The sequence below is a fragment of the Micropterus dolomieu genome, linkage group LG01 (genome assembly GCF_021292245.1).
Source record: "Micropterus dolomieu isolate WLL.071019.BEF.003 ecotype Adirondacks linkage group LG01, ASM2129224v1, whole genome shotgun sequence".
NCBI classification, from domain to species: domain Eukaryota; kingdom Metazoa; phylum Chordata; class Actinopteri; order Centrarchiformes; family Centrarchidae; genus Micropterus; species Micropterus dolomieu.
Genome location: NC_060150.1, coordinates 32,617,274 through 32,634,136, shown reverse-complemented (window position 1 = coordinate 32,634,136; position 16,863 = coordinate 32,617,274). Strand labels below are relative to the sequence as shown.

The window sequence follows — 16,863 nt, the reverse complement described above, 5'->3', positions numbered from 1 at the left end:
ATTAACCTGTAAGCAGCATTTTAGTGTTATACCTGCTTGTCCAGGTGTTGCTGAGTGAAATTACCATTTGGGAGTTTCATTTAACGCTCATTTAAAGCACTTTATCATATTTGTAAGCTCCTCATGTGTCCTGCACACAAAATCAGTGTATCTTTGACGTAACCAGAAACGGGATCGGATGAATGAACAGAAGTGTCTGTTCAGAAGAGCCACTGCAGGTGAAATTGAAAACCCGCATCCACAGGTGAGCCGGCTGTAATTTCAGCATTTCCCCACTGTGGATTTCCTGGTGCTTTCCGCAGGAAGGTCTCAGTTATCACCCAGCTAAATGTAAGGCTGTTCTCCTAACTGTTGATTGGGGTGACCATGACCAAATTTATATAACGCTGAACCCGCAGCATTAATCAAGAGTGGGACTCCCCTCCCCTTCTTCAGCGGCATCAATTCCTTTTATTTTATTGCCATTTAAAAATTGGGTGTGTAGTGATAAATGGGCCATATATATTAGCATATTAAATGAGACTGCAGACTATATCTGGTCAACGTAGGAGCTTCTTATAAAAAAACAGAGCCGTGCCTTCAAAGTCAAAATTGTTCATATGCCTTTCTAACATACAGTTACCACTAGGGGGTGGACTGTAACAACTTCCTACATATCTTCAGTCAAATGAGAGACTGTTTTTCTCACACATGGGAGGCTGAAAAAAAAAGAAGCTGAAATCCTTTAAATCTACAGTCAGGTTCTGTGTTGGCCGGCCAGCCAGGTCTCATGTAAACCATGTGAAAGCTAGTCATAACTTCCTGTTTTCACAAACAACCATAAAATAAGCCAAGACAAGATGCGCGCGCGCGCGCGCACACACACACACACACACACACACACACATATATATGTGTAAACACACTCCTGCTGACCCAAACCAGGCCTAAATGAGTGCTGCCAGCTCCTCTCATGTGGTCTCTCTGTGACGCTAGCTGGTCTGACTGCTAGATTAGTTTCTCCTCACAGCTGCTCGCCATCCCCAGGCTTGATGAAAGGCTGCCTGTCTGTCTGTCTGTCAACAGGGGGACCAAGACAGAGAGGCCTTGCCACATGTGTAATTAGCATTGCTTCACAAAGATTATAGATCATCTTGAAGAGATAAACGACTCCTTCATTGTAATTTGTTGATCCCAGAATAGGAAAGTTGACATAAAGGAACCACAGAATGCAGGATAGCAGCCATCCCTGAAAGGATTAGATGCAAAACATATTTAATTCCAATCAAAATATTCTTTGTCATTCATTGCAATAGCTTTGATTGATATGTACATAATTATTTTAAGGCGGCATACATAAGGTGAGGTTGTAACTGTCCCTTTTAACTTCTGTAGTGTGCATTTTGCCGGCTGTTAATGGCACATCCACACCTCAGATCAAACGCAAGAAAGCACAAACAGAATATTCATTCTTGTTTCAAAAATGCATCAAGCTTCTTTTGAAATATACATAAACATTGATCTCATATGCATCATCTGAAATAATACATAAACAATTGACTTTGTAAAATTAATTAAAACTAAATAGAAACAGGCTGACATTTTACTTTCTTCATTTAGGCTTGCACATTAAAACATAATGAAACAAAACAGACCAGTAATAAAATAGCTTATCAAATGCACAGCATTTTCTTTTCTTAGACGCAAACTGCACTTGTGGTGCAATGAGAAGAGAATAAAAAAAGTCGTACCAAAACTGGATGTGTCTCTTTACTGCAAAAAAGCTTCTGTTAAACCCTGAAAATTCACTCTGTGAAATGCTTTAAATTCATTTAAAGGTTTTTATTGTTTTTTTCACGAACTTAAATTCTACCCTGCCAGATGTAGCCAATAGATTGAATTTTGTTCCAAACATCACACCAAACAATATTAGTACTTTCGTGGCATGATTTAGTGAGAGCAAACACAATTATTTCCACATGGTGGATATTTTGTTATGTAAGGAAACTCTTCAAATCATCCAAATTTAAAGCTAGGAGTATTCAAATTTTAACCTGGGCCATTCTGTGATGGAAGGTGGCAAATGAAAAATGTAGTGACTTCTTTGTATCAAAACCCAGCTGCAATTTCCACACAACAATAAAAAACATGACGTTCTTCCAGTCTGGATTTTAGTTCCACATCAAATTCCCAACAAAGTTCCCCATCACTGTCTGGAATGGAGGGAGTTTCCATCTGAAAAAGCCTGCAGCTTTCCACTGTACAATGAAAAAAGGCACTTTAGAGATGCCTGAGGCAAAATTCATACTAACTAATGTGTGAAATGGGACAGGATACAGAAGATTACATTCCAAACAAATTATATAGGCATAGATTGATAGCTTCACATCTCTAAATGTTGCTCTCTCAATCACCTGCCTTTAAGTAAAGGCCTCCCTTTCCTTGTTCATGAATGGAGAGCTGGTGTGATAGACAAATGACAGATGGTGTTTTTTTTCAGTTCATTTTGTAATTTCATTTGGAGCTGTGTATGATATGTAAGGTTACCACCAGAAATGATAGGAGTTCATTTTTGTGATAACTGATGATTGCGGAGATGATCACTGCACTGACAAATAAAGAGCCACTGATCCCTTTTCATTTTCCAAGTGGCCGCTCCTCCATCGCTTCCTGGACTGGCAGTGTTTCGTCTTGCAGGGTGCTGTAGGAGACAGAGTCCCCTTGTGACCTCAGGCTGCTCTGGAAGAACGGGGCCGTCTCATTGGCCTCCTCCTGGACAGGGCTCCCAAAGGCATGGTCCTGCCCCGTCTCCTCGCTGCCGAGAGACGTCTGGCTGACATAGACGACGATGACATCACCGCTGAAGTTCATCACCTGACCGCTGGAGATGAAGGTGGTGTTGTTGTTCCCAGACACCTGACCTGAATGGAAAAAATGTGTGAGGGAGAAAAAGAGGAGATTGTGAGAAGTAAAAAAACACATAAAGACGCAAGCAAAAGAGTGAGAAACGGGACACTATTTATGGATAATATTTGCCTGGTATGTCCATTTTTTTTTGTATTAAGATGGAGTATAATACCTCCCACCCCCCTACCCAGAGGCAGGCTTCCCCTATTCATGATGTAAGTGAATAAGGGAATATCTTGGCTAACCTCAGATGACAAATGGACAGTGGGTGTAATGACCATGCAGGATGACCACAGATAGGCCACAGCTACATAGACCGCCATATCATATCCTTTCTGCCTTATTTGTTTCAGAGTCCAGCACTTTTTAGCGTGAGAACCTTGAGATCTCTGAAAATAAGCTATTTGTCAAGGGTTTAGGGTTTTACAGGCATGGCTGAATAAATGCAAAAAAGAAAGAAAAAAGTGCTGTTCAACTCTTTCTAACCTTCCAGTAGCATGTTTCTCCAAAAGGGAACCTTCCATGGTTTACCTCAGCTTCTCCTTATAAATCTAGCATGTAGAAACTTGTCCTGATCTGCTAATGTTCATGTAGAGTTCATATATGGGTTTCAGCCAGCCAGGTGAATTAGGAAATAAACTGTGTTTTTGTTTTGTAAGCCATCTTTCACCACATTAAGCCCCCAGTTCCTATTTTATCCAGCCTCCTGTCTGACTTCCCAGCCGACAGAACAAGCCTATTCGCCGTGACTAACAGCTCATGCCTCATGTATTCACACATATGTGCACACGCACACACATAATCACAATGAATGTGAGCAAACAGGCTCTAGCAGACACTTTTACACACACGCACACACACACGCATGCACGCACACACACACACAATGAAAAGCACACATAGCCCTATAAAGTTGCAAAGACAGACAAACGCAATCACACACACACACCAAAAGTGTGTCTCTGTGTTCCCCATCTGAGAGCTTTTCCCGGAATACCAGTCTGAGAGGTCTAGCTTGAAAATATGTCATTTCACCACAACTTTGAAAACAAAGCTCTACGGAATCTGCTTTGCTTCTTCTGTTTATCCTTTCTTAATACCAAGCTGATTTTTCTGGATGCCCAACAACAATCAGTAGTCTACTGACAGGGGCTTTAAACCAAAGACTAAAGTTGAACTTTTGTAGAACCTCTCTCAGGGAAAACCACAATTGTAGTTCTCTGCAGAATCTTGCTCATTTTACCTGGACAGCTGCCAGTTTAATTCCTCGACCAGTAAAATATATCTGGGTGATTACTACTGTTGAGGTGCCCTTGAACGAACTGTTCCACTGGAGCAGTTCAGCGGCCAACAGATAAGACTGATGTTGTATTCTGGGCAGGTTTTATGTGTGAACTATGTGAGACTTGAGGCTAAAAAAATATTTCAGGTGGACAGGTGAAACCTCTGACCCATGCTTGACTTTTAAATAGCATGTGCGGGAAGTCCATTTAATGACCTGCCATTGCTGCATGATGGGAAATGGTGTTCATTTCAGGCCAGCAAGCATGTAATTAAAGCACCCAGTCATCTGTGAAAGTAAAAAAAAAAGCCTTCACAAGTTTGTGTGTATATGTGCTGTATATGTGTGTGTGTACTGTATGTGTGTGTGTTTTTGTTGGGTGGGCAGGGATATAAAAGTATTACTCAAGCTGCGCACATCTTGCTTCAATTAAAGCTGTGGTCACTTTGCGCAACCCTACGGAACTCTGGGTAAACAGGAGCTTTGTAGATGGCATAGTTCTAACACACGCACACGCACACGCGCGCGCGCGCACACACACACACACACACAAACACACACACTCTCACACACTGTATGTTAGAGTGTGGTTCTGGTGGTTCACTAGCTCATCAAACACTCACATATCTTATTCCTGCTCCCTGTGTGGTCCTCCAAAATTTGAGGTCAGTACGGTACTATCAGTACGGGCTTTAATAAAACATATTTCTTGGAAACAATCACACGAACTTCTTATTCTTATGCTGAAACCAATCCTCTGTTATAAGTTGTGTTCGGTATGTTCACCTAATAATACCCCAGTTTGAGCTAACCACTGTCCGGATCAGACTGTTCTGATAATACTTCTTTTATAACTAACCATAACCACTCAGTGTTTCCCGGAGATTTTTCTCTTTGGCAGTGTGCAAAGGTCTCTGTGAGAACAATAGAAGTTCAACCATGTGACAGCAAAACTTTCCATTTAACCAACATATATTTCATTCTGTGCTGTTATTCTTGGCGGCTAGTCCCACCTATTCTGCGGACGGGGGGACACTGCTATGTACTGTATCAAATCATGTATAGGAATGACCCTGTGGCAATACAGTGGTGACTGCCTACACAAACAAAGAACACAGAACCCACCTGACAAACACTACTGTGGTCCCACAGCCTTTGTAATGAGCCATTATCCCCATCACACACACACACTGTGCATTTGGCTTTCATTGACACTGTTGTGTGGTCTTAGCAAAAATATCCAGGAATTATCCAGCTCCATTGCACCTTTGTATTGCAGAGGGCTAAAAAAAGCTTGAGTTTCTGGGAATCAACACACAGATGTATGGAAGCCCATTTCTGTCATGGTAAAAAAATGGACATATGGCAATACTACGAAATCACAATTATGATATTGACTTTCCATTTAAGAGATTGCCTTTCCACATTAGACATTTTCTTTTTAAGTGGGAGAATAATCTGAAGTATGTCATAATTCACAATTCCGATAACTCTAAGTTAGATACACATTATGATAATAACTATTAAGTCAAATCTATATATTAAGTGTATATATTAAATTAAAAGTATGACTTACTAGTTTTATATATATTATCTCATAGTTTTGGCTTAAAAAGTCAGAATTTTGATTTACTAACTTGTAATTTTGACTTTGTATCTCATAATTTTGACCTCCCATTTCATAATTGTAAATCATTATCTGATCATTTTGTCTTATTAGTATTCTTATTTTTGTCATCCCTATTATTTCATCTACGTTTTTATTTTTTCTGGCAGAAACAGGCTTCCACACAGATGAGCTGAAATTTATGAAGTTTCACACTTTTCACCTACCTGAGGTAAGAGTTGGCTCAGCCAGCTGACTATGGAGGCTCTCAGGTGAGCACTCCAGTTCCGACTCCACAGAAGAGAGCTTGTTTCCCCTACTATCCCTCCAGGAAAGTCCCAGGCCTTGCTCCGGGCTCGAGGACTCAGGGGGCTTGTCCAGGTAGAGATCTCCAACAGATGAGGATGTCATCAAGGGGCTGACCGAGGTCACCGTGGGGTTTTTCTCTGTTAAGGTGGAGTCTGTGCTTGCCAATCTGTATAAGTCCTTTTGTTTTACCAGTGATCTGTCAGTCAGGTCAGGTTTGAACTCCGGCCTCACATGAGCCTGAGACAACGGCAGGCAGAGTTCAGGAATTGGACCGGAGGGAGTGATTACAGAGGAGGTGTGGAAGAAAGGAGGAGAAAGAGAGTCAAGAGCCGCAACACTTGTCTCACTCTTGGACAAAACCATCTTTTCTTGGTTTCCGTCACCCTTTTCTCCATTGTCTGCCCTTACACTCTCACTTTTCTCCTCTTTCCCACTCTCATCTCCATCAAGCCCTCCACATGAGCAGGTTCCTGGAGTCCCGGGGCTGACAGCCTGGCTACAGTCCTCATTCTCACCTACTTCCAGTGGCTCATGGATGGGAATGACACACACGCAAGAACCTGCCAAAAGAGGAAGCACACTCACAACCTCCTCTTCTTCTGACACCTCCTCAGGTTCTCCAGACCCTTCACTCTGATCCTCCATCACTGTCTTGCCTTTGGTCCCTTCTTCCTCTTTCATTTCCCCTGTGAAGGGCAGTGAGATCTTGACATCGGAGACAGAGGTGGGGAAGGTGCATAGAGGCTCATCAGTGGGGCTGCGGGGGGGTGGGTAGAGTTTGGTCAGCTCACATGGTGTACATTTGGAGCCTCCAGGGCCTCCTCCTATTCCTCCTCCTGCTCCACTGTGGTACAGAGGGGCCAAGGTCTCCTAGAACAACAGAAACAAAGAAAGAAGCACTGTAAATAGATGGTATTTTCTGAATGAAAAATAAGAAATGTGTGATTTCCGACACCCTACAGCATGTATAATAGACATTAAGTGCTGTGTTTGTTCCTTACCCTTTCATTTAATCAGATATTTTAATCTAATACATAGATGGGATGACTTGCACTAATGTTGGTTTCTGTGTATTTATTGCTTTTTTAATTATTTTCCACTTTACCTGTTGTATCCTAGTCCTCTTCAGATTCTGGACACAGGATCGCAGATTTACTAGGAAAAGAAACAACATATTGTATCTTAACACGAGTGAAGATGTGCTAAAAAGATTCTATGCCCAGAAAGTCAAATTTAAATGTCTGTTGTGAACCAATGTCTACGACACCTTGAAATCAGTCAAAAACTCAAGTAAAGAACAATAATGAAACATCTAGCTAGAGAAGAAATATGATGGTGACCTACCAGAGAGTAATTTCAGTTTGTCCTTGTAGCAGAAGAGGAGCAGAATGAGGAGACACAGAACAGTGATAACTGACAGCACTGAAACTATGACCCAGGAGGGTCCTGCACCTGCAAGAAAGAAGCTCAGAGCTTGCTTTTCTACACTACATCCACTGTCATTCATAAATGTCTGCCAGAGACACAATAAATCAGTTTTTCTTCGTCTTTTTCCAACATTCATATGACATTTAAACTTCATCTGCCACATTTGCTCTAAGTAAGTGAATCTTTATTGTGATTACTTGTTAAAAATACATTAAATTGGCATTTGTGGTGTTTGTGGCAAATGTGTCTATGTCTTACCAGAGAAAGGTTGTCCACATACTGCGTCAGCCTTTGCACTGCCTGGTTGCGTTTCACTCCGGCCCTCAGCCTTACAACTAGACGAGAGGATGAAAAAACATGGAGTGAAGAGGAATATTTGTACAAGTGGACATGTTTTTCCTTCTTTCTTTCCCTCTACATTTCAACAGCCAAGCTCTAGCTTTAGAGTTGGATCTGCAGTGACGGAGAGAGGAACAGATGGAGAGAAAAACTAATTTCTCTCTCTCTCTCCCTCTTTCCATCATCATCATAATTACGGATCCGGCCGGCAGTGGAGGCTGGTGTCTGGTCTGGGGTTCCAGGGGAAGCGGTGTGAGAATTACTCATGACAGCTGGTTAGTACTGAGGCAGTGGACAGCTACCCAAAAGCATTTTCCCTTCACAACATTAAAAGATTCCAGGCTAAAAACTGTGTGCATGCATGTGAATATATACACTTACTTAGTCCATGGTTTGCATTGATTGTGAGTATTTTCATCAGAGAAGTAGCCTTTCTTACACGCAACACAGATCATCCTTCCATAAGGAGACTCTGGAATTAACATCAGACATTGTAATATAAGTGAAACTCCGCTGTAATTGTTTGATATGAATGCAATGCATTTTGTGTTAGTGTGTCTCACCAGGGTCTACCTCGAGTCCTTCTCCAGCTCTGCAGGGGGGTATCTGCTCACACCACTCACAGTTGATGGGATGGCATTGGAGGCCGGATAGGCAGCGGCACGACTCTTCTGCCTCAAGGTTTTCAGGCATCTTCATAAAACCCTTAACTGGAGGCCAAAGGCAGCATTTTTGTGCTATTTTGTTCTCCAATGCAAGTAAATGGGTTGACAAAATATCTGGAAACAATAATCACTAAACATTCTAGACATTTGTCTTGATGAGGCATAAATAGCAAAACCTTATGGTGTTTCAAGATTTTGAAAATCTTTGTTCAAACCGCAGGTACTGACCTTCGTCACAGAACTTCTGCTGTAAACAGCGCGTTTTTTCAGTCCATCCGGGCTGGTATTCACCACTACTACATTTGACACATTTAGTCTGGACGGAACCAGTGCACTCAGTAAACACACGGAAGCCTAATTAACAAAAAAAAGTGGAAGAGTGTGAGAGACAGAGTGAGTGAGGAAGACAGATGGATTTAAAAACCCGTATATAATCACATTAACCACTCAAAACCTAATGGCACAAAAGACGAAGGAAATTGACAAAATTAGAGCCATTTTGCTCTTTTAAAGAAGTTGGTTCCTCTAGTGGATCAAAGTTAATCATAAATTGTGTGTGTATGTATGTGGTTGTGAAAACGTCCGGGCGTAATGTGCACGTCTCAGCTATTTTAAGCCAAAATGTTCCATTTATAAACATCCTTCCTCTTTTGATTTAGGATATTTGTGAATGGAAATCTATTTTTATTTTATGATGCTTCCACTGAGTAAACCAGATGTGCAATATATGAGTAATATTACACTACTTGCTTGTTTTATACTTGGAGCGCTCTTTGTGTGTGTTTCATGTTTTTATATCCCGGTGCACAATAATCGATGGGGACTCAAAATTGAGGTCCCCACAGGTAGAGATAGCTCTTTGAGGGTCTAAGATTTGGTTTTAGAATTCAGGTTTCAATTAGGCCCCTGTTGCCCAGGCCTTTCTATGTGGGGTTTGCATGTTCTCCCCATGTCTGCGTGGGGTCTCTCCGGCTTCCTTCCACCGTCCAAAGACATGTAGGCTAAGTTAATTGGTGTCTCTAAAAAATTGTCATTAGGTGTGATTGTGAGTGTGAGTGGTTGTTTGTCTATGTGTGGCCCTGCAATGGACTGGTGACCTGTCCAGGGTGTACCCCGCCATTCGCCCGATGTAAGCTGGGTGTGTGTGTGTGTTATTACCTGGCCCACACTTATTGCAGCACCTGGAGCTTTTACTTAAGTACTGCTTTTCATCACACTGGAGAGATTTGGAGATCGCATTCTAAAAAATAATAAGACATAAAAATAGTTATTTTGCATAAAGTTTATATAAAGAAAATATGTTACGATTTACATGATAACTATTATATTTTGTATTTGTTTGATCAAAAACTTAAATCTTGCATTATAATCTCCCTCAATGAATGCCACGCTTTTCTACGGCAATCCGTTTCCTTCTTCAGTTCATCTTTCATTTCCACACATGATATTTTGAGATGGCGGTGAGTAATGACAGGAAGAGGATGGTTAAAACATTTCCAAGACATGCCAAGGAATTATTTCCTCACTCTCAGAAGCACCTGACCACAGCACTGTGCACCCTCTAAAGCAAATCAAACCCCAATATTACCCAGTTACATAAGGAGAATCAAGTGGCATCCAATGCAATTTGGTTTGAAATTAATAAACACTTGGCTGCAGAAAATCTCCTAATGTCCACTAGCTGCCACACTAACATGTTTTTGGCAGGATGATCTATTCAACCTACCTATTAAGTAATTGGTGAGTTTAAAAAGTGAGATACAAAAAAACAAACAAACCTTGAGGCAGCTGTTAAACATATGTGCATGTTTTAAACCGCAAAGCTAAACCATATAGGCTCACACACACACATACACACACAGTACACACCCTGCAGCCACCCTCTATATGAGGAGCTGGTGAACTCTTTGCCACATTGCTGAATTAGAGAATCTGGCTGTTATGACAGAAATGATGCCAAAGCCGCAATGTCTACATATAAATGTAGAAAAATACAACCTATAGGACTGCACTCTGACCTCAGACTAACCTCTTTATTTTTTCTCATTCAGCCCTTCATAAAGCTCCATTTTCCCATGAATTGATGCACTAATTTAGTCATTCATACGTACAGTAAAGAAATGCTGGTCTTGCATTGTAGGAAATATTATTTGGTAATTATTTCATCATTTAAAGGCTTAAGTTTGCCCTGCCACTAAATTCAGAGGATCACTTTGTCAAAGAGATGTCAACCTTGTAGTTTTATCTAACAGCAATACAATTCTGGAGGAACCACTGAATTCTTTCATACCCTCTCCTCCCCTTTCCCTTGCTGTTTCTTCCCCTCTCTTTCTCACACCTCCACGTTTAACTCTCAGGGTCTGTCAGTCCAGCCTCAGGCTACGACAGCGCAACACTGGCAGGCGTTTAATTACCTCCTTTCAGCTTCTCACACATCAGCCGGCCTTTGTTTTATAATCTAACCAGAGGGATAATGATGCACAGCACTTATAGCTCGGACCGCAGCACTAATGAGGACCATGTGCTGAAACAGACAGAAGTGACAGGAGTAGGAAAGATTCCCATGCGAATGGTTTGTCTTAGATAGATAAAGACAGATGAAGACAGATGTGGAGACACATCTGTAAAGCCAGTGGTGGCCAATCTGCACAACTGGGCTAGAGTGCACCGGAAGCCAAAAGAATGCTGGGAATTGTATTTGTGTGACCGCCACAACTAAACACTGGGTCTCAGTAATGCGAGGCAATATGTTTTGACTCACTAAATATATATGTAAGAGGAAAAGAGATGATCCACCCTATATGATTATAGGTTATCATAACGGTTAAGATAGAATTTCCAACCTCAAAACTAACTTTATCTGCTGTATGTATTCAAATATACACTTATCTGTGAGTCTAACAGAAATTGCAAAAAGAAAGAGACAGGAGAGGGAAAAGGGGAAATAGTAAAATGGATAGATAGAGTGAGCTGCACTGAATAGAAAAAAGAAAGAAAAGGGGCATTAAGTGCGCTGTTGCTCCAGTGATATTCAGTTACTGACCTTTTTTGTTATCTTCTCCTAGCTGTTTTGTTTATCTTGTAAACCCTTAACCTGTTGTGTGATCCTATCAAACCAAGCAGGAGTGCATTCCAGTTCGCTGTCAGAGTACCAGAAAATTTGCATAACGGCCACAACAGCCTTCGGCACAGAGCCAAGAGAAGCAAACACGACTTTTGGGCCTCCAGGGATTTCAGCAATCCATGATAAGGTGCTGTAAATGCGTAATGCACAACAATTGAATCTTTGTACAATGTTTGCACCTGTGATGAATTATTTTAAAGCCATAAAAACAAATCCTTTGAAGTGCCACCTGCACAAATAAGGATATTCACTGGTTTCACAATCTCATACTCTTGATGGGTACTTTAAAAATGTCAACCACATTACCATCTAAAAGACACGGTGGATTATTACTCAAGTAATAATCAAACAGTTTGTGTTTGTTTGCCACATTCCATTTTGTCTTATCTCAAAAACTGGTTGTGATGTTCTTGCTACCCGGTCAATAAAATCTGAATATCAAGAGATAGGCACTGTGGGTTTTTCCTTTGAAAACTTCTCTGGTGCACTTACATATTTTGACATATATTACAATTGCAGCAGAAAAGTGGCTTAATGCAAAAGAAGAGCTAGAAAATCAGCATGTACAGCGATGGCCAACAATCTGTGAACAAAAAAAGAGAAACTATAGAAACTCAACTCAATTACCAGAAGAACAGATACAGCAGAAAAGTTGGGAAACAAATCCCCAAACAACTATAATCTAATTTAACTAGACATAGCTTAATGTGTTAGAGACATACTATGTTAGGTCTTAAAAACGGCAATTCGTTCTCCTTTCTCCACAAAAAGCTCTATTGTCATAGAAGGCTGCATGCTTTATCTATCAATTAAATGTCTCTGTTGTTTGCATAGTTAAATCAAGTTTGGATCTGCAGGCCTGAGGCAAAGTACTGTTATTGCTCAAACCGAGGAAGACACAACACTGATTACTCATGTGACAGTGGGAGCGTGAATGGGTGGAAGGATGGATGGAGTTCCAGGAGGTGAGAAAAAAACACATGATGAAGAAAATGATTTAAGTGAAGAAGGGTTGTAGTTCCAATATTAGATGTAGGGAAAGGGGTGAAGTGAGAGATTGCTGATGGACGGTTGAATGAAGTTGGTCAACGCATGAATGGCTGGAGAACCTGACTAATAAAATGTACAGGAGCCATGCGGGTAGGCAAGTAAATGAATCCCTCAAAGCTCACTTTATTCATGATATATTGACTTTTAAGCTCTCAACATCTTGAAGTAATCTTGTATTGCTCAATGTCACACAGACAGTTTGAAATGAATTTTGGATTGGATTGGATGAAGTGGTTGAAAACCAGGAGAATGAGGGGGAATTCTTTGGGGATACTGTGAGTCAGTAATGGCAAGACCATGGTGAGAACAAACCAATGCCAAAGGTTTGCAGTGTCACCTTAAAACGCAGATGAAAAATATTTCTTCCACACACTGACACGTTTTCCAGGCACTGCATCTGTATTTGCTCACTCTTGTTACTTGAACAAATGTGACTTGCATTCGACAGTCTGTGAAAAACATCTTTCTTCTGTGCCATCACCTCTCTGGAGCTCAACATGGACAAGTTTCAGTACCCTCCCTGAGCATCGTCTCTTGCAGGCAGCAGAGAAGAAAAACAGGGTAAGAAAGAGCGTCTGTTCCAGTCAAAGTCTTAACGATGCTTGCTTACGGTAATGCGGGCAAACAGGCAGTGATAGATCACTGGTGCCCAGCAGTCCCACCACTACAACCACATCTTATAAACTACTCCACCTGGACAGAGTTAGCTGCTTGGACTAAACAACAACATGGACAACAGCATGTCAGGCCATTCACTTTTTCCCCCCACAAATTAGATCAGCTGAGACATTATGTTTTTATGTGTTTGAGGTATGGCACTGATTTAAAAAAAAGCATCACAAAAAAGTGATGCTATGTATGATGTGTTCTATAGCCTCTATAGCCTTATGGTGACAGTGAAACAATACAACGTTGCAGTCCTAATCTCTAGGGAATAAAACCATTTTTAGTTTTAGTGTATCCCCTTGTTGCTCCCTGCTCCTCACTTTGGAAACGTCTCATCTGGCAAACCTAACGAGGTTCCTGATGAGCCATTTGGCTCGCGCCGGTCCCCCTCTGGACCGGGAGAGAATGCATGGTGAGGGGAGAAGAGCATCTAGTTGCCAGCGGCGTTTTTGCGGTCAGAACAGGGGAGGTGGACTCGACCCAAACATAACTGTTTCCAGTTAGTGTCCGGGCGTAAAAATGCAACCCCCTCCCTTTCCCATCTCTCTCTGACCAGTTCATACAAACCATGTGATGTGTTGACACGTATTCTGGTTTACTGTTACATATCTCCTTGTCCATCTACACAAGAAAAATAAACCATCGTGATTCTCAGTATTTTGCATCGTCACTCAGTCGACTAAAACTTGAAGGCCCCTAAAAAAAGTCGTGCACAGCACACAAAACATATAAGTAAGTAATTATCGACTATTTTGACTATTTAATAGACGCCGTCATATTGTTATCTGGGGCATTTTAACCTTCTTTTTAATACCAATGTGTGTTTTACCTGTGCGTAAAAGGTCACGAGGACACACGTCATCCAGCCTCGGACTATCCAACTTGTAGAAAAGTTCAATCTCATCTCTGCTGCTTAATGAAGACTACTTCTGACGTGAACTTCTTCTTCTTCTCAGCCAAGAAGATGACGCTTAGCACCAATATCCGAGTCTCGTCACTTCTTCCTGTGTGCGTGTATGTGGCGGGTCCTCCACACCGTCTCACAGGGCATTCTTGCGCCTTCTTTCCAGGTTAGGCAGCTGCAGGTCCCACCTCTCTTCTCCTCCTCTCATCTTCCTTCTGCTTTCACCCACGCGTTGTGTGTGGAGAGGGCTGCATGCAACAGCTTGTTAAAACTGACTGACTGACTGTCTGAGGGAGGGAGGAAGGGAGGGAACAACTCCACGTTGTAATATAGGCTAAAAAGAAAAAAGTTCACCCCCCTTCTGGTTCTTTGCACTGATCTCTCCTCCTCTCTTCCTCTCTCTGAATAAATGAATGTGGATGAGACAATGAGTAGGCTAAGTGTGTCTGCTGTCAATGATCTAAGATTATCATGGTAACATGAACCTTTATACATTGGAATTACAAATGTCACTACATGTTTCTGTCATAACAATCTGCTGTCCCACATCCCGTACAATTTATTGGACCTTTAACATGTGATTGCACAATCAAGTTGAGTTATGACTTCACATGAATTCAGCTATGACACCATCCATGGGAGGCAAAGCATGTGGTCACACTTTGACTTCTCAACTTCTGTATTTACCATTCATCATGTCATTGAGTGGACAGCCCCAAGCATAGTTCCTGGAGCCCGGATCCTGGAACAGCCATGACCATTTCTATGGTCTACAAATGTCATTTATTTAACAGTATAATAATTGACTCCAGGAAATAAAATGTTTTCTGCTTCCATGACAGATGGGGAGAAAAAAAGTGGGTGCATTTCCCTTTGAATTTGCATGGCAGAGTACACCCAGCCTACCTTGGCAAGTCATGAGTGGGAAGGTTTAAGAGGGTGGAGAATGTGTTCTGTTCAAGGTGACAGTTATGCAAATATTGAAGTGCATGTGTTGACTCTGAATGGACAAAACAAAGAGCTGATTGACACAAGAAAGGAGAGGAGAAGTGAACAATGGGGGTTTTAAGCTGAGCCAGTGGAGGTAATGAGCTCTGTCCTCCCTTTACTCCTCTTCCCGTAAAAACATGCTGAGAGAAGCTGTCTTGCGGTGGGGCCTCTGCAGCTTGCACAGTAGCAATTAAGGACCAGATCGGACTCTTTAAGCAATCAGAAACCTCAGCTTGACTCTAAACGCGCCCCAAACATTCACACCGGAGTCCACCCCTAACAACAAAACTGATCTGTTTTGATGTGTAAAAATGTAGATCCACTGCAGGCAGACATCCCGCTGGTTTACAAGCACCCCACTTTAAATGACCTGGGCCAGGCCAGGGCACAAGACTGTGCAGCCGAGTGGGTTGTGTTGCTTAGCAATAATTTAAAACATGAAGTAGGCCTATTCCAGACAGCTCATATACACAAGAATGCACACACACACACCATAAGCTGCTGAATGGTTCCCATTAATGTAACACACAATCATTCCGTGGAAGAAAGCGGCCACAGCCTGTTTTGGTACCATGATTTTGGAGGAAGCTTCAAGGGTTCGGCACCGTTTCCCTTAAACACACTGAAAAGTACGCACACGGCCCTCACATACACACAGAACACAGTGGACTAATAACATTAAGGCTTAGCCACCATGTTCCGGTGGTTTTAGGGTTGGACCTGTGCTGCTCCCGCTTGCTTTGGAAACAGATGTGATCAGTGAGTCACCAAAGTCGTCAAATGTGACTTAGTGTAGCCTGCTGACGCCATTACTACACAAACAAAAACGGCAGGCAAATTTTCACAACACTCTCAGACTCAGATGGGCATGCAATGCAGTTACACTTATTTGCATGCTGACACACACACATCCGTGCTAAAAAGCCAAGCAAGGGTCTTAGCAAGCAGAATTGTTGTTTTGACACACAAACAAAACTATTCACTATGAAAGCAAATCACATAACAGGCATCTGTCTCTAGACACACCTATCCCCAGATATGCACGGAGATACACAGGCACACCCACACAGGGATGGGAGAACACACCCCGGCTCTATATCAATTATTTGTCCACCTGGTGGGTTATCAGTGATGATGGTGGAATATTAGCCTATATATGCAAATGCTTTTCTGTATTACAAGGTTCAACCACTAAATGAGAGCAGCTCTAAGGGCCTACGTGAGCCATTTATATTTTCAACCCTAATAAATGCATTGGATTCCACTACAGGTCAATCAGAAGTGACAAACTCTGATAGCGATTACTTGTGCTTTAATGGCCCTGTTAAAGTACTATGAGGAGAGGTGCACACTTCTTTGACTGAGATGAAAAGTCTTCTTACGAGGATTTAGGGCAAAGTTAACCACATTTTTCTAAAGCGCCAAGAGATAGTGTAATCTTGACGGCGGATTGCAGCTTTTACTTCTTAGCATTTATTTGGGGTAAGCTGTTAGGAATGCCCCTTAAGATGGACTTTGGTTTGTTGTACTAACCAGACAATGGACTACATCAAAGCGTTGAATGTGAGGGGCAGGGACAGTAGGAGTGTGTGTTTGTCAGTGAAATGACTTTGT

General features: G+C 41.8%; 1 protein-coding gene across 2 annotated transcripts; it reads right to left on the bottom strand.

Annotated features, from left to right (window-relative positions):
- Positions 1–1,209: 1,209 nt before the first annotated feature.
- tnfrsf11a (tumor necrosis factor receptor superfamily, member 11a, NFKB activator) lies at positions 1,210–14,442 on the bottom strand. Of its 2 annotated transcripts, XM_046049184.1 has the most exons (10): positions 14,185–14,442; positions 9,674–9,755; positions 8,744–8,869; positions 8,414–8,560; positions 8,232–8,322; positions 7,770–7,846; positions 7,428–7,535; positions 7,189–7,238; positions 6,002–6,953; positions 1,210–2,900 (listed from the first exon to the last, which is right to left on the bottom strand). In XM_046049184.1, exons 1-10 carry the CDS (start codon positions 14,257–14,259, stop codon positions 2,617–2,619), a joined length of 1,992 nt encoding a protein of 663 aa, XP_045905140.1. In that variant the 5' UTR covers positions 14,260–14,442; the 3' UTR covers positions 1,210–2,616. The 2 variants fall into 2 exon arrangements, with proteins under 2 accessions (XP_045905140.1, XP_045905148.1); XM_046049192.1 differs by lacking the exon at positions 7,428–7,535.
- Positions 14,443–16,863: the final 2,421 nt, after the last annotated feature.